Consider the following 17,894-nt stretch of genomic DNA (forward strand, 5'->3'; position numbering starts at 1 on the left):
TGGAGAGAAGCACAGAGAAAGAGGACATTGGAAATATATTTTTGAATGGAAGTCTTGAATGGAGGAACCAAGAACTCACTTTTCTGGAGATGGACAGATGAAGCCTATAATAAGAAGACAATGAAGTAAAGATTTATTTTAGATTAGTTGCTCTCTCTGCAAGTGGAAGGGCACTCTGCAGTCAAAAGGATAAGAGGCCAAGTGATGTGACAGATCTGTGGGCCTGGACATAGGTGTTCTTGGGGGAACTAGAGTGAATTGGAAAGGTTTCTTGGTGAATTGGAATAGTTTATTCGATTGACAGAGAGAAGAAAAAGAGGATATTAAAGCAAAACTGGAGATTCTGAGTGGGAAGCAGGAGACTGTATTTTTTGTAGTTTCTTTTTGGCCAGAGGTCATAGCTGAGTGCCTGAGACAGTTCCTGGAAATGAGTCCCCCGGAGGGGCAAACCACATCCAGGAGGATGCTGTAAAACAGCATTGCCATAAAATGGACCTTGTCCGCTTCTCCCCAGTTAGATGTGTGTCATGGTGCATGGGAGATGTTGAATCCCCTGAAAATTCTCCAGAGTCCCACCTATTAAAACAGTAGGATTTTAGCTCTTACTAGTAAAACTCCTTTATATTCTCAAATAAAGCATCTAGCTGGCACTGATTTCACAGTAGTAGATAAGGAAAGAAATCCTGCTGATCTTTTGTGCAGACAAGTGATGAGTCAAGAGAAGCAAGCCGCTGTTGCAGGTTTTTTTATGTAGCTGTCAGAAAGAAAAAGGGATTCCAAGCCAGGGTCGTAGTCAGGAATGAGTTTGGGAGACCTTTAGGAAGCTGATGTAACTTGGATCTGCTGAGTTAACTCTGTCTTAGAGTCATGTCAGAGTTTAATGGAGTTGAAGCTGGGATGAGCAGTCTGATTTACCCACCCTAATATCCCCCTCTGTATCCCCAGATGATATGAGAAAGGTAGGAAGTGCCATTTTCTCACTTACACCCTCCTGTTCTTTGGTTTTGCCTCAGGCTCTCTCTTTTCTAACGTCCTGGTGTTTCATGACTTGCCTACTTTAAAAAAGTGGGAGAGTTCAATGCAAATTGTGTTTTAAATGATTAATGAGAATTATACAAAGCCTTGTTTAAGCAGGCTTCATTTTACTCAAGTCAGGCAGGAACAGACCTCCTGAAGCCTGAATTGCTTCTGAGCCAGCATTGTTTTAAGTATATTGACTTAAAAACACATCTTAGGCACAACCAGTGCAAGTTAGATCAGGCCTGAGCTATACTAATTTAAACTCATTGCCCGTTGGTTAGTGGGATGCTGAATGCAATGTGCCTACAGACACACACTCACAGAAGAGATGTGGGAAGAAAATATAAATTGCTCCACTTAATCTCCCTTAGGCCTCCCTCTTGCTGCCCCAGGGCTTACAGCAACAGAAAGCAGTTTAAAATATTAATGTCTGCTGCTTTTTTTTTTTTCATCACACAAATTACTGTATTGCCAAATCCATCCTAACCCCACAGAATTAAAATGATTCAGACCCCTTCCAGTTCGAGCCAGCCCACTGATGCTGAGTGGGACGCCTGCCAGGTACCACAAACGGGGACGAGGTGATTGCTCTCATTCTGAAAGCCATTAGGCTGGGAGCTAGCAGGAGCTGGCTCACGGTGCCCGCGTGTGGGAGCTCCCCATTAAGGGAGTGCTTCCCCCCCCTCTATGGGGGGGATGACATCAGTCCTTTCCCAGCTCTGCCTGGGTTCATGTAAGGGGCAACAGCTTCAATTTCAGCTCTATGGGAGAAAATTCATTGTCACTTCTCCCTTTTTCCCAGTAAAGTACCAGGGCAGGCAGTGAAGCACATATGAAATTGGAGGGACAGAAGAATGCTTTAGATCCTGCTCTTTCTCTTCCTGCTGTAACTTTGCTCCACTTAATTGTGCAGAAACAGAAAGCAGACAACCGAAAAGTCTTACAAAGGTGTCAAGTCTGGTGAATACCCGAGACGGCCATCTCTGGCTTTGTGCTTCATACAAGAAAATACATAAAATCATTGAAGAGGTTAGTTTGGAAGGGACCTCTGGACATCACCCAGTCTAACCCTTCACTCAATTAAAAGATGTTTTCAAAGTTAGATCCAATTATGACATTAGATCAGGTTCCTCAGACCCTTGTCCGGCCAAATGATTTTCAATATCTACAAGGATGGATATCCACTAGACCAAGTTGCCCAAGGCCCCATCCAGCCTGGCCTTGAACACTTCCAGGGATGGGGCATCCACAGCTTCTCTGGGCAACCTGTTCCAGTGTCTCACCACCCTCACAGTAAAGCATTTCTTCCTAATATCTCATCTAAATCTACCCTCTTTCAGTTTAAAGCCATTACCACTTGTCCTATCACTCCATGCCCTTGTAAACAGTCCCTCTCTAGATTTCTTGTAGGCTCCTTTAGGTACTGGAAGGCTGCTATCAGGTCTCCCCGGAGCCTTCTCTTGTCCAGGCTGAACAACCCCAACTCTCTCAGCCTGTCTTTATAGCAGAGGTCTTCCAGCCCTCTGATCATCTTCCTGGCCTCCTTGGGACTCTCTCCAACAGCTCCATGTCTTTCTTGTACTGGGGTCCCCAGAGCTGGACACAGTACTCCAGGTGGGGTCTCACAAGAGTGGAGTAGAGGGGCAGAATCCCCTCCTTCAACCTGCTGGTCACGCCTCTTTTGATGCAGCCCAGGACACGATTGGCTTTCTGGGTGAGTGCACATTGCCAGGTCATGTTTTGCTTCTCATCCACCAACACCTCCAAGTCCTTCCCCAGGGCTGCCCTCAATAAATAAAAATCTGGCTCCTTTACAAACACTCAGTAAGTAGTTGTAGACAGAAGTTAGATGCCCTCTTTGCCTTCTCCAACCTAATCAAACCCTTGTGCTGAGAGCCCCAAACTGGAGATGCTGGTCTAGATATGACCTCAAAAGCGCTGTCTAGACTTCTGTTGACGCATTCTAGGAGGCCGTTTGCCTTCTGTGCCACAAGGGCATATTGCTGGCTCATCTTCAACTTGTTGTCCACCATTACCCTCAAGTTCTCTTCTGCAAAGCTGCTTTTCAACCATCACCCCCTACCATGTGCTGTTGCATGAGGTTGTTCCTTCTTCCCGGGTGCAGGACTTTGCATTTGCCTTTGCTGACCTTCAGGTGGTTTCCCTGAGCCCATGTCTCCAGCCTGCTGAAATCCCTGCAAGTGACAGTCATTGATCACTATCCCCAATTTGTAATCATCCATGAACTTGCTGGGCATGTACTCTGTCTTATCATCCCAGTTGTTAATAGAAAGTAAATAGTACTGGTCTCTTTGTACCACTTTGTACTGCTGACCACAAGCCTTTGAGCCCAAGCACTTTTTCACCCACCTGATAGTCCACTTGTCCAGTCTGTATCTTTGCAGTTTTGCTACAAGGATGCTTTGGGAGATTATTTCAAAGGCCTCATGCAGGTCAAAGAAAGCAGCACCCACTGCCCTCTCCTTGTCCACACAGGCAGTTGTCTCGTCATAGAAAGCAGCCAGGTTGGTCAGGCATGATTTGCCTTGGGAAATCCATGCTGTTCTCAATCACCTTCATGTTCCTAGACCTGCCTTCCAGGAAGCTTTGCTCTGTAATCCCTAGGTGCTGAGGTTAGACTGACTGAGCTAAAATTCCCTGGATCCTTCATCTGGCTCTTCTCGAATATGGGTGTGACATTTGTCTTTTTCCAGGAAGTGGGAATCTCCCAATTACCAAAGCCATTCAAAGATTGACTTTGTAATGCCATTGGCCACGTACCTCAGCATCCTCAGATGCATCTCATCAGGTCTCATGCACTTTGTCTGTTGAATAATCCCTGCTTAAATAGGCAGCAGTCCATAGAAACCCTGTAAATTTGTACATCTAAGGTTCTCAGCAAGGGTCTATGGTTCTGTGTGCATGTGCCTCGCTGTCTTTGTGGTAAAGTGCCTGTCTAATTCCAACACAGCCTTCAAAGATGTGCCCTGAGTAACCAAAGAATCAGCAGGAGTTTGTGCCTGGGCTAAGCAGAAATAGGATCAGACCCGTCAACCTGTGATTGGAATTGGACTTCTTGGCTTGCCGAGGTGAAATCTTTATGCTCCAACAGAGATTCATCAGTGTCATTCAGTCATCTGATCAGACATAACCAAACCATTAATCACCATGAGAGTGGTTGAACACTGGGACAAGTTGTGCAGAGAGGCTTTGGGACTTTAACCTTTCGAGAAGGCCCTAAGCAACCTAATCTAATTTGGAAGCTAGCCCTGCTTTAAGCAGATACTGGGCTAGGTGACCTCCAGGCATCTCTTCCAACCTTATTTTTTCTATGTAAAGTTTGTTCTCCTGGTTATCAGTGTGTTGCCCTCCATATTCACTATCAAACATGAATTCTTCAGGCTTAGATTGCTTACTCAGTACTGAACAGGAGAAGTTGTTCTGCACGTTTAGCCAGAGTTGCAGAAAAATTAAGACATCTCTAACATGTTATTTAATTAATTGTATCTGATCGTGTCATTCAAAAGCCTTTCACACATATGGACAGGGCAGAGAGAAGGTGCACAGAAGTATAAAGTCTACTATCTCCTGGCTCTGGGCATCTTTAGCAGTCTTTTAAAATTAGACCTGATGTAAGTGCAATGTTGACAGGTTCCCAAAGAACCACCAATCTGTTTCAGATATATCGGTATCCAATTCGAGACACTGTAAACATATAGGATTTCTAAAATAGGCTGAACATCTACACCTTGCAAATGAGACCTCTTCAAGGCACTTCAAGATGGGAAACCCCAAATCTCTAGCCACTTTAAAAACACTCAGCCTTTTGTATTTTCATAGTCCCTCCACAACTAAAGCAGTCTGCAAGCAATGCACAGGGGTCATCACTTTCCAGAACCTCTCTGGGTCTTTTCCCACTTGTTAGAGCAATCCTTGCCCTTTGTTGTTGGACGTGTGAGCACTGATGAGCCTCAAAATATCTCTTGACCCACCAACCACCTTTTCTCATTACCCTAGCAGATAACCTTTCCATAACCTTTCCAGGACACTTCAGGAAGCAGTCTCAGCCTGGAGGAACACTGCACATCTGAGATTGGGAACAGGCTGACTCCAGCACCGCAAATCTGAGCGGCTTCAAACATTTGGGCACGTTAGAAATCAGTCATGTGCAAACGTGGCCTAATTTGCAGGCACGTTTCCCTGTGCTGTGTGAAGCAGGCGAAGCTAGGTTTTGGCTCAGCATTAACTAATTTCAGCAGATTAAAATGGTACAGTATTTTACTTTGTTGTTTCAGCTGGCGTGGAAAATGCATCAGTAATTATCACAGGAAACTAAGGAGGGGGAGAAGCACAATAGGAAGGGAGCGCTGGACGATACCCTGCTGCAGAACAAAGCAGGCTGTGTCCTGCCAGGCAGCTCCTGAGCAGCACGCGTTCCCAGTGGGGATTTGCCCGGCCTGAAGATAGATCTGCCGATGTTCTCAGTCCTGTAGGGGTTCACCATTACCAGGCCCTTTTGGACCTGCTGTGCCCTGCAGCAGAAGAGGCTTCTGCCTTTTCTCTGCATGCTACTACATTAGCTATTTAAGGGCCAGCTCCTGGACTTGTGTCTGAATCACACACTGACTGCTAAACCAGCCAGGTCAGAACAGTAGGGACTCCTGGGTGTAAATGGGCCTCTGTGTCTTGGGCTTAGTGGTGCAGGGTCCTAGCGAGGTGGTCCGTATCTTCTGTCATTTTGGGGATTGTAATGTTTCATCCCCTTTCCTCTCCTGCTTTTCTTGTTCTCTGTTTCTCTTGTTCACGGGATGCCCTTGCAAACTCCTCCTTTGCAGCAAAGAACGGCGTACGTCACCTCTGTGTAAGCTGTCTGTGATCTTCCAAGTCCAGGCTAAGGCATCAAAATGAGCAGAAGAACCGAGCTGTGCTCTGACCTGGTTTAGCTTGTGGGTATAAACCAACATCCATCCACAGTGTCCCCACTGCTGCGATGGGGACGGGGATGGCCTCTTGCAAAGTGCTGGCAGCTGCCTGGTAGCCTCTGCCTTTATGGACGAGAGGGTTCGGTCTGCCCGCTGGCACAGCCTGCGCAGGCAGGAGCGAGGGCAGTGCTGCAGGCCAGCGTGCCGACGCAGATCTAAGGCACTGCACTCTATAATCCAAGCACGTTACAGTGCAAGGATTAAAACCAGGCACCTAGAGATGACCTATATTAGGCATCTACTTTAAGATGAGCTCTGCATCTCCATTGTCAGACAGCTCTTCACCATACCACCACCTCTTCTGGGTCACCAGTGTCCCTAAATCTGTCAGTGGAGAAAGCGAGTTCCCTCCCTGAGCATCAATGCTTTATGTTTTACTGCTGTTCTCGTTGACTCGCTCCACACCATTTCTAGGTTTATTTTCTTAATGTCTTACAGAGGCCCCTTTGGGGGAAGGCTAACACTAGCCCGCAGCCATAGAGGTGAAGACCTTGAGCTGCAAACACTTCGGCAGCTTTTTGCTTCGGCTTTGTCGTGTTTGACTTTTGATTATGTATTTGGAGTGGATCCGGACAAGCTCCATTCTGCTTTCCAGTAACAGGCGGAACTGCTGCAGGGAGTTAATGTGAACCAGGATTTGGAAAAGCCCTATGCTTCCTCTGCATCCATAAATTTAGATGTATTTTCTTGGCTGCCCTTTGCTGGAGCTGTTAAAGTGGTGTTTGCTGTTCCCTGGGCCCTCATCTTGGCATGGTTTTGATGGGACAAAGTGTAAGAAGGCGGGGCAAGGGTAAAAAATAAAAGATCAGGCTGAATTTGGCCATCTCTTCCACCAGTGTGCTGTGGAGAAAGGGGAATCACCCACATGGGTGCTGTAAGAAGAAACGGGCAGTGCTGTGCCTGCATGCCCCCCATCACTGCTGCTATCAGGATTCAGCGTGGTGGTGATGCTCTGCTCCGCTCGGCCAGTGCCCAGGCCAGGTGACAGGGCAGTGCCAGCCCTCAGCATGGGGGGACTCCTGCCCCCAAGCATCCTCAGGGTCCCCACTTCCCCCCATGTCCCCTGCTTAGCCACTGGGTGCTGACACACGCGGTACAGCCTTGACATCGGTGCTGGGCAGCACTTGCCCTGTTTGCACTTGTGCCAGCGCTGCCTGTAACTCCACGTGCGAAGCTGTTCGCCCCTCTGTCCGCTCTCCCCGCTCTGAAGGAAGGATAAAATCCCCGGGCATGGGTGCCTCTGGGCTCCACCCTTTTCCATCTGTGCAGTGTCTTCAAGCAGTGGAGCAGATCCTTTTGCCCTGGTTCTGCTCCAGTGTAGCTCCACTGACATCTATTGAGGCTTTTTCTGACTTACACTAGTGCAAGTGGAAAATCAGCCTCAGCAGGGGTTTCCTTAATGTTTTACAGTATTCTGAATGTGCCTGACAGATTAATTCCTACAGGGGTGACCTGAGGGTACCTTAGTTTTAAATGCCTCTTTTCTTTGCCAGTCCTGTTGCTCTGGACTCCCCAGAGCGGCTCCTAAGGTCTGCTCGCTATTTTGTGATATTATGTTGAGCATTCACTTTGAGTCTTGGACGGACAGGATGATTTGTGAGCATTTTCCTTTCTTCTCTCTGTGCCCCTCCATATCTCACCTCAGATACAAGCCAGCCAAGCTGGCTCTTGCTAATTACTTAAGGAAGTAGTTATCTGCAATAGCAGCGTTCAACCTCTTTGGAAAACAGATAGACCAACTCGTTGAAGGATAGTTGATTTTTTCTTGCAACAACTCATGGTGAGGGGTTTTTTTCCCCCTCTATCTCATTTTGTGGTCTTTTTGGAATTGAAGCACAATGATTAGCCAATTCCTTATACGAACCAGCTGTGAACTCTCCTCCATAGAAATGCTCCATTGTTCCATGCTCAGAAATTGTAATTATCAAAGAAAAATACTGAGCTGAGGCCAAGGTATAGTAACTTTGTTACTTGAGTAATGGGCGTGAGATGCAGTTTGGGAGACGTGGAGGGATTAGAAACACATTGGAGAGAGAGGAGGAGGATTTGGAATGGAGGGTCCTGCTGTTAGTCAGAGCTGCAGTGCAAGCGCAGGGGGATGAGTAACGGCACACCCAGTCCCACAGGTCTCCGCTCGGCAAAATGCACGCTGCTCTGCAGACGGAATCCATGCACGCTTTCCTTCCGTACGCCCTACTTTTCAAATTCCTGCTAGTAACATCTTGAAAAAGATCTCTGCTGAATGTCCCACAAGCATTTTCCATTTCAATGGGTTTGCAGATACCAGCATTTGTCCCATCAGGCAATCATAGGGCATAAAGCAATTTTGCCTTGGTCAGGACCAAGAGAAACAAGATATTTCTCCAGTTTTGTTTCTTTTAAATACTTTCCATGCATCTGTTGCTGCTAATGCTGTGACCTGACACTTTCACTGTCGCACTGTAATTGTTCCAACTTTTGGATTTTTTTTTTCCTCTGATCGGTTCCCCACTCCCCCCACACAGGGATTTGGGAATTTCTGTGCAAAGTTAGCCTGGGAGATAGCATGTGAGCATGTGTGAGCATATATGTAGGTGTTCATACTCAACTGTGTGTCACAAGCTTGGCGTCGCTGACAACTGAGGGACCTTGGTCTCTCCCCGCTTCTTTGCAGTTCAGACTGCCAGGGTGGGATCCCTTCCTCCAAACTTTAGATGTCTGCATTAGAAGTGTCTGCATGTACTCCAGTTATCTTGTCTCTCTTAAAAAAATGTGGTGGTAGTGACACTTTTAGGGTGCATTTCATTTGACCTGGTTCAGGTGTCAGGCTTTAGCGTGAGCAGGATCATACATGTTTGTTCAGAGGAGTCCCATCCTTAGCACCCGGCATGGCAGCAAACCGAGCAGTCCTGCTGATCATAGACTTACCAAAATACAGAAAATGAGCATGGGCTAGCTGTATGACACCCATAAAAAGCAAAATCTAAAAACTAGGCAATTATCTGGTGTTCCCTTAAACTGGATGTTCATTATCTTCCATTATCTTCTTTTCATGCCTGGCATGGCATTTTGCCAGGTAAATACATTACTCTAAATACAGCTTAAAAAGACAAAGATTTAGTGCAGGAGAAGCAAGAGGAAATCCTTCATATACATCCTTCAGTTGTCCAAGTTGACATGTTAATCCTGAAGCAGCAGAGCACTCAGTGGCTGGTTCCATCCCCATCAATTCCCTTTTAAACTGACTGAACTCAGACAGTCTGGATCTGGAAATAAACTGATCCAAACTGTTTTCTGAGGTCATGAAAGGAATTCATCCCTGGTGCTGAAGTGAGTGTCTCAAGTGATTCTTTGCAAGAAAGAAGCTTAAGAAGCCATCAACCATTACTCCAGTCCACTTCGTGTTTAGGACACATGCTTCCAATGCCCTCAGGAGTAAGAAATGATGCTGATAAACACTTCTAGTCTGGCCAATAAAGGATTTTCTTTGCCAGAGTAGCTTATATAGGTTCGCTAAGCAAAATAAGCCATGTCAGTAGAAGCTACTCTGCCAGAGTAACTGTGCTCCCACTAGCTTTTCTGCTTGCATGGAAATAATCATTCCCTGATGCTGTGATATACCAGCAGATTTCTGGTTTAGCTGTGGCTTTTGCACTAAAGAAAAGGAGCAGGTAAAGCGGAATTGATTTTCTCGGTCCTTGACAGATGAGGCAGCACCATCTGCTGGTTTCACTGCTCATGGCCGTGCTTTGCTCATGAGCTGCTCTCGTTTCCCAACCAGAATGTTGGGTGATGCCCGGCAGCACCCCAAGCCCTGAGGACCCTGCAAGGGGTCTCACTGAAGCACTGGCTGATTACGACCTTGATGCACTGGCTAATTAAGTGGGCAGGAAAATAGGAGATGCTAGAAATTTGGTGGAATCAGGTTTATTAGCCTAAAAGGGTTCGTTGTCCGCCCCACCCATGACCACCCACACAAGACTTGTTACTTGTGGACTCCTTGATTTCTCACAAAGCTTCTGAAGATGAGAATGGAGAGACCAGCATTAGAGCTGGGGACAGCATCAGAGCTGGGGGCACATGCAAACTGGCATCCTTTAGAAGGCTGCAGAATTAAACTAATGGACTCGATGCCTGTGGGTCCCTTCTGGCTTCAGGTATTCTATGATAAACCTCCATCATTCCTAGCTCTCCTTTAACACCTGTATCCAACTTGCCCAGGTGACCTGGGACACCACCAGTGCCTGAATCTTCATTAGTCTGTGCCTTACTGGATTTCTTCCCACCGTGTTCCTTCACCTAGGACAGGACATTAGGTGAATGCTGTATGTGATTGATGTGGGGTGAAGGCAGGTTTATTCAGCCTAGGCATCTGCCTCCCTTGATGGATGGAAAGCTGTACATATCGCAGTGGATCTAACAGCAGGACTCTGCTCTCTGTATACTGGATTGTTTCTCACTAATCTGGGACCAACTCATGTTCTCAGTGACTCCTTAATGCTTGGCAGCGAGGTATGATGGATCTGAGTCAGGGTATCAGAGTATCAGGGAAGTAAAAAAAGAGAAGGTGGTGCTGGGCTGTGAAGGTAAATGAGAAGAGGATGGTAGTTCCATGATCAGAGAGGATTTTGTGACAAGGGTGCCCAAGTTCAGACCACTGCTCTGCTATAGATGACCTTAAACAAGTCACATGCACCTTAAACCCTTGAGAGTTAGGTTTTAACTTCTTCTGGCATTCTGAGACTCAGTGTCCCTTCTTTGAGTCTACATAGAGGGAAACTGGTATTCTCCTGCCTTGCAGGGATCTTCTGAGGATTAATATTTCAGAGTAGGAAGGCACTCTGATCCTTTCATGACAGGATCTAAGAGAATGGTTCCTACCACAAGGTTTCTAACAGCATATCAGTGGGGTAGACAATCCATTTGCCAGGATGACCATCTCATGGTACTTCTCTCTTTTCAGGCACTGCGTCTGTTGCAGTCGCTGGCATCTTTGCAGCCTTAAGGATCACAAAGAACAAGCTCTCTGACCATAAGTTTGTTTTCCAAGGAGCTGGAGAGGTAGGAATGTTCTTGAATTTGTTCCTAAATATGATCTAAATTCAAATTTAGGGAGAGAAAAGTCAACCATGAAACTTCCTGCAAGGCTTGGCTTGATGAAAGCAAAGCACAGGAGCAGGTTCCTTGTCACTGGACAGGAGTGGGCCCCACAGGTGGATCTTGCTGCTGCGTAGAAGTTGCCAACAATCTTTCAGTGACCTCTTAGCCCATGAGTCTTGGGCAGACTTCCTGGATGCTACGAGGCTCTCCATGTGCCAGTGGGGCTTTAAGTACCTTGAGGGAAGTCCCTTATGAGGCAGGGTGCTGCAGGAATGTTAAGGAGGCTGGTTTGAGTCCTGAGGGTTGGTATTTAGGGTAAACCAGAGCCTCTTCAGCGATAGAGTCAAAAGGACTCAGACTCAAACAAGTGTAACCTCACTTTTTGGAGTCAGTCATATTGCCCTCATGGCAGAAGTCAGGTAGTCTGTAAGGTGGATTGCTCAAAGAGAGAGGGGGGAAGAAAAAGTTCCTAAAGCCAAGTCCAGGCTCAGCTCTCACCTACCTGTGGGATTTTGGGCAAGGTCTGTTACTCACTGTTTGTCTATCCCTCTGTGATGCAAAGATTTCTCTTCCTCCACCCCTCCTGACAGACATGTCTGTGCTGTGGCACAGAGACCATCCTGCCTCGTTAGTCCCCATCTGGGCAGGAGGGCTGGGCACAGCTGTAGGACCACTAAGACACACCGCATGTCTAGGGCAGGAATGGGAGAAGAGGACTTTCCTCTGGACAGTACTTCAGATGCAGCAATCCCACTTCGCTTTGAGTTCCTCTGTACTGGCATCGTCACCAATGCTTGCTCAGTGTCTGCCCCGTTTTCTCCCCTGCAGCAGCTGGTTTAAATGATGGAGGCAGCCTCTGCCTGTCAAGGTGCCACTTCCACTGCTCCAGCCTCTCGGGCAACCTGCTGTGCTGGACAGTCGGGGTCTTTTTTATTCATGGCAGCACCTACAGCACTAAAATCAGCCCCATGCCATGACACTGTACAGCCATGGAGCAGAAAGCCTCCCGGCTTTGTGTGGTACTGTAGGATGGCCCAACAGATCTCTCATTTAAAATCTTCACCTTCAAAAGATGTTGATACCCCAATGAAGTGTTTAAATAATGTGTTCCAGGCTGCAATGGGCATAGCTCATCTCATCCTCATGGCCATGGAAAAGGAAGGAATTTCACGAGAGGATGCCATCAAAAAAATTTGGATGGTGGACTCCAAGGGACTGATTGTGAAGGTAAATTTGTCTCCAGAGCTGAGCTCCACTGCCCCACCTCCTCCTGCAAGCTCGAGAGGGGCCAGAGCAGGCAGATACCTTGGACCCCTGCTCAGCGTTGGAGTAAGGGCTGCAGTTTTATTGGTGTTAGCAAAGCTGTTCCTGCTTTCGGAGGACTAGGTCTCTCTTCTCCCTGAAAGGAGGTTGTAGCCAGGTGAGTGTTGGCTCTTCTCCCAAGTAACAAGCGATAGGACAAGAGGGAGTGGCCTCAGGTTGTGCCAGGGAAGATTTCTATTGAATATTAGTAAAAGTTTCTTCACTGAAAGGGTTGTCAAGCACTGGAACAGGCTGCCCAGGGCAGTGGTTGAGTCACCATCCTTGGAGGTATTTCAAAGACATGTAGATGTGGTGCTTAGGGATGTGGTTTATCATAGAATCATAGAATGGTTTGGGTTGGAAGGGACCTTAAAGATCATCTAGTTCCAACCCCCTGCTGCGGGCAGGGACACCCTCTGCTAGACCAGGCTGCCCAAAGCCCCATCCAACCTGGCCTTGAACACTTCCAGGGATGGGGCATCCACAGCTTCTCTGGGATGTTCCAGTGCCTCACCACTCTAACAGTAAAGAATTTCTTTCTAACATCTAATCTAAATCGACCCTCCTTCAGCCTAAACCCATTCCCCCTTGTCCTGTCACTACACTCCCTGATAAACAGTCCCTCACCATCTTTCCTGTAGGCCCCTTCAGGTACTGATAAGTCGCAATTAGATCTCCCCGGAGCCTTCTTTTCCCCAGGCTGAACAATCCCAACTCTCTCAGCCTGTCCTCATAGCAGAGGTGCTCCGGCCCTCTGATCAGCTTCATGGCCCTCCTCTGGACTCTCTCCAACAGCTCCATGTCTCTCCTGTACTGGTGGACTTGGCAGTGCTAGGTTAACAGTTGGACTTGATCTTAAAGCTCTTTTCCAACCAAAATGATTCTATGATTCTAAGTCTTGCATGTCGCATGGGGTATTACAACAGCACCACTGTGCCCTGCTCAGTGGTCCAGCCTGTCCCAGCTCTACTCTGCCCTCCCTGGGTCCTCAGGACGTCTGCCTTTGTCCCTCCTCAGACTTGAGGAGACTTGTGCTACATGTACATGTCTCTGCCCTGTCAGCCAGACCCTTCCTCCACACACTCAATGTATTTTGGAAAGTGAGAGGAGCAGAGACCAGCCCCACCATGACATTACACCAACAGCTCAATGCCTGACTGCCTGATGTGAGAACCTGCTCTGGGGAATCTGGTTTAGGTAGAGGGCCAAGAGATGAAATGAACTGATGAGATACTATGTTATGTCTCCACCTTTTGCCAACAGACCAAAGTTTGACTCCTCCTTTTTCCTCACAGGGCAGGAGCCACCTGAACCATGAGAAAGAAATGTTTGCCCAGGACCACCCCAGTGTGAACACGCTGGAAGAGGTTGTGCAGAAAGTGAAGCCTACGGCAATTATAGGTGGAGTTCCCTTAGTACAACCTTTTCACATCAATTCAGTTCCTAGGAGAGTTTTTATCTTTCCTCCAGGGCCTCCTTTTGTTCTCCAAGTCAAAATGAAATGAGCTTTTTTTACCTCCATTTTGTCAGTTGTTTTCTCCACATCCTTTCCCCTTCGACCGTGTCTTCCTCTCTTTTGGAGCTGAGGAGCCCTCCCAGAGAGGGCTGCAGGGGGATGTGCTGCGGGAGGCAGGATCTGGGGCTCTTGGCAGCGAACCTGGCCCTGGCAGGCTGGGCAGGGCACGGATGGCACCAGGCACCTCAGGCAGGACTTTGGGAGGAGAAGTGCTGAGCCTTTGGGAGGTGAAGTGCCACAGCCAGACTGGCCTAAACACTGACCCAGAGGAGCAGAGGGTTTTATTTTGAGACAGGCTTTTCAATCTTGCCATAATATGAAAAAGAAACATTCCCACCTGCATCTCCAGAGATGGAGCCTGTTCCCTCCCACAGTTCATTTACCGATTCAAGAGGGATCAGCCCAATGCGCCGAAGTCAGTCGGGAAGCCCCCTCTCATTCTGCTGTTGTTGTTTTAGGTGTCGCAGCCGTTGCAGGAGCTTTCACTGAGAAGATTTTGAAGGACATGGCAGCCTTCAATGAGAGGCCCATCGTGTTTGCCCTAAGCAACCCCACAAGTAAAGCGGAGTGCACAGCGGAGCAGTGCTACCGCCTCACCGAGGTACTGGAGCTCGGCGCAGGGAAGCAAGCTGTGGCCATGACCATACCAAGGAAACCACAGTGGTGCATGGTGGGCGGACAAGTGACAGTGGGCATAAGTTGAAACAAAAGAGGTTGAAGCAGGTCATAAAGAAAAACTTGCATGCTGTGAGGAGAGTCAGGAGGTGGAATGGGGGCTCAGACTGCTCGTGCAGGTTTTCAAGACCAGACTGGATAAAGCCCTGCACAACGTGGTCTGATTTCATAGCTGACCTTGCTGTGAGCAGGAGTTTGGGTCCCTACCAGCCTGAATTACTTTGTGATCCTCTAAAGAACACACTTGCCTTCTTCACCCACAGCTGTCTGAGGTGTCCCATCCTCCCAGGTTACTGTCCCCTGTGTTTTGCCACCCTAGTTGTTTGTGTAATAGTTTCATCACCCACCTTGGGCTCAATGTCACTGAAGAATTATTGTCATGTGGATTGACTTGGGGTGAGAGAGGAGACCTTGTCTCACTCTCCCCTTTGTCCTCCACCACCACCTGCTGCTGGCTAAGGCACTCACAGCTCCCAGACCTTTATCCCATGAGTCCCTCTTTGCACTCAATAGATGGTTGATAGAGTGGAAGAAAAAGGATTCCTCAGCAAGTTCAGAGCACTTGGCAGTTGGGCAGTGCAAACACCCGTTCAGTGCTCAGTGGCCGTGTCCATGCCCTGTCCGTGGCCCTGTCCGTGGCCCTGTTTGTGGCTCTGGGGACCAGGCCCTCCAGAATTATCAACGGGAGATGGCTCTGGTAGAGATGCTTCTCACTGACTGGCTGGAGATTTGTCCACTTTGTCACCAGAGTCCCCTGAGCATAGATCATGACAAGCAGAGGAAATGTAAGATGTCTCTTCTGAATTTGGATGCCTCTTTCTCTCTCTTATCAGGGACGAGGAATATTTGCAAGTGGGAGTCCATTCTCAAAGGTAACCCTGCCCAATGGACAGACCTTCTTCCCTGGCCAAGGAAACAACGCCTACGTCTTCCCAGGAGTGGCACTGGGAGTCATTGCTTGCGGAGTCCGGCACATCTCTGACGATATCTTCCTCATCACAGCAGAGGTTTCCAACTGGCATTTAACTGATATTTTGTAAAAAGATTGTAAGAGGCACGTGCACCTACTTCCGGTGTTTTCAAGAACCTGGCCTGGGGCTGTGCCTTGAGTGGAAGTGACACAGCCTCAGCAAAAATCCTCAGCCTTTCCCAGTCCCAAGGAAAGTTCAAGCTTCCATTGCACCTAGAAAGGTGCAGGAGCCATGGCAGGGTTCTCTTCATTCTCCACAACTGATGCCCTGGCACAGCAGTTCCATCATTCTGGCTCTTGATTTAAGTCTGTAATGAAATGTATACACACGTATTTGCAATAGTTCAGCAGTTCCCATTGAGAAGTAGTCCCAGCTCCACCGCTGCGGAGGTTTAGCCACGTTATTGTGTAATGCTAGTGAATGTGGTATGTGCTTGAGACCATCTCTAAAAACTGCTTTTCTCTTCGTTCTAGTCTATTGCTGCCGAGGTGACAGAGCGGAATCTCGCAGAAGGAAGACTCTATCCCCCCTTGGACAGCATCAGAGAGGTGTCTCTCAAAATCGCTGTGAAGGTGAGTACTCCTTTATTTCCACTTTCCATGGTAGGGAGGGCAGGAATTGCCCTGGCATCATTCTTGCTTTGTGGGTTTTTTAATTCAGCTTTTTTGCAGCCTAAAGCAATGATTCTCAGGAATCCTTCCAGCCAGAATTGCTGCTTTGATTTTTCCTATCACGAAAGCCCAAATTTGAAAAATACCTCCTGATTCTGGGTGCCTCACAGCTCACGAAGTTCTGCTTTATTGCTTTGAGCTGTGAGTGCTCAGCTCTTCAAAAAAAAAACAAGTTTAGGGTTGAATTCAAACATGAAGCAAGTTGCCAAAAGATTTTAGGTTCCAAATATTGCTATTTTGGAACCTCTCCTCCTGAATTTGATAGAGGCCTGAGTACCTAAATACTATTCCAGATCTGAGCTTGTTGTCTAATTGTGGGATCAGTGCCCTCTGTACATCAAATTTGTGATTCCCATTCAGGGGACACCCACTGAGAATCATGTCGGCCTGCTAGGACTTACTGACGGATGCACAGTGTAGGAGCTCGAGGGTGTGAGGGGAGGTGGGTAAAGGGCTGCTCTCCTTCTTTACTTGTACGCTCCAGCCGTTTTGCCATGGCAGGGGTGTGCATTTCTAAGCAGCCAGTAATTGCAGGCAGCTTGCATTCCCTCACCCAAGGGATGAAGTGCAGCTGACTCAGGGAATTGCACAAAGAGAAAAAGGCAAAAAAAAGACACAATTTTGAGGGGAGGAAAGAGGGAAAATACAGCCATGGCCAAGCTGCAGTTGGTTTCAACTTCATAATGTACCAACGTTGTTTCATCAGCTCATTTTGCTTATTTTTTTGCAGATTGTTGACTGGGCCTACAAGCATGGTCTTGCTTCTTGGTACCCTGAGCCAGCAGACAAGGAAGCCTTTGTGAAACGGCTCGTTTACAGTCCTGATTACGATTCATTTGTTATTGATGATTACAGGTGGCCCCCCACAGCCATGCAAACACAAGATGTATAAGTTTTTGTGAGAACTGTTTTGTCATTTTTACCATCAGTTCCCATGGTTCATATCATTGCTGATATAATTGCACCGCCAGGCTTGCAGAATGATAAAAGTAAATGAATCCAAGTAGTTTTTTACTTGCTGCTGGTTTTTCTCTGTGGGAGCATATCAGTAGGGAATAAAACAGAGTCCAAGCTGGGCAGCCAGTACTCCAAGGAGAGAGACAGCCTATGGTTGCAGCCCATCCCATATTGCTGCTTGCTTAAAAAACTGCGTGGCGCTCGGCTCTGGGAGAAGTGACCTGGGCCACCTCGGAAGCAAGGAGTCCCGTTCCTAGCGGGAGTGCCTGCGGGAAGCTGGGAGCCCCACTTCCATGGGGGCAGCTGTACGCGTGATCATCCCTCACACACGACAGCCAGACTTTGTCCGTGGCTCTCTGGGTGCGATGGGAAGTGTGTGCATTGCCCTGGGAGAGGTGCACACTTGGGCAGCACTACCCTTTCCTGCTTCAAAAGTCCCCAATGTCTGGGGGAGCCTCGTGCAACCCAAGCTGGTGCATGGGCCACACAGCCCGGCACTGTCCTGTGTCCCACCGCTTGAGAACAAACCCCAAAACCTCCCTCAGCCCCACAGGGACAACAGATTCCCTCCCCTCTGCAGTCCAGGCTGCTCTCCATGGGCACGGCAACCAAGGGACACACAGCTGAGCCAGAGACCAGGGCGCCCCCGAACCTGCACACGGCTGCCCCACTGTATCACTGCATCTTCTGCTAGAGGAGTACTGCCACCAGCCAAAGGCTC

The 17,894-nt window shown here is 48.0% G+C and overlaps 1 protein-coding gene across 3 annotated transcripts in view; it reads left to right on the plus strand.

Moving 5' to 3' along the window:
• Window positions 1-17,229, plus strand: part of ME3 (malic enzyme 3) — a 138,552-nt gene extending 121,323 nt beyond the window's left edge. For 2 of the 3 annotated variants that reach the window (XM_075742489.1, XM_075742487.1), the window contains exons 8-14: window positions 10,945-11,042; window positions 12,195-12,308; window positions 13,679-13,784; window positions 14,358-14,500; window positions 15,408-15,581; window positions 16,019-16,117; window positions 16,947-17,229. In XM_075742489.1, coding sequence (XP_075598604.1) covers window positions 10,945-11,042; window positions 12,195-12,308; window positions 13,679-13,784; window positions 14,358-14,500; window positions 15,408-15,581; window positions 16,019-16,117; window positions 16,947-17,108 — 896 coding nt within the window. In that variant the 3' untranslated portion in view covers window positions 17,109-17,229. The remainder of the gene's footprint in view (window positions 1-10,944; window positions 11,043-12,194; window positions 12,309-13,678; window positions 13,785-14,357; window positions 14,501-15,407; window positions 15,582-16,018; window positions 16,118-16,946) is intronic. The other variant, XM_075742488.1, reaches the window with a different exon arrangement.
• The last annotated feature ends 665 nt before the right edge of the window (window positions 17,230-17,894 follow it).

This window comes from Balearica regulorum, chromosome 1 (genome assembly GCF_011004875.1).
Source record: "Balearica regulorum gibbericeps isolate bBalReg1 chromosome 1, bBalReg1.pri, whole genome shotgun sequence".
NCBI lineage: Eukaryota > Metazoa > Chordata > Aves > Gruiformes > Gruidae > Balearica > Balearica regulorum.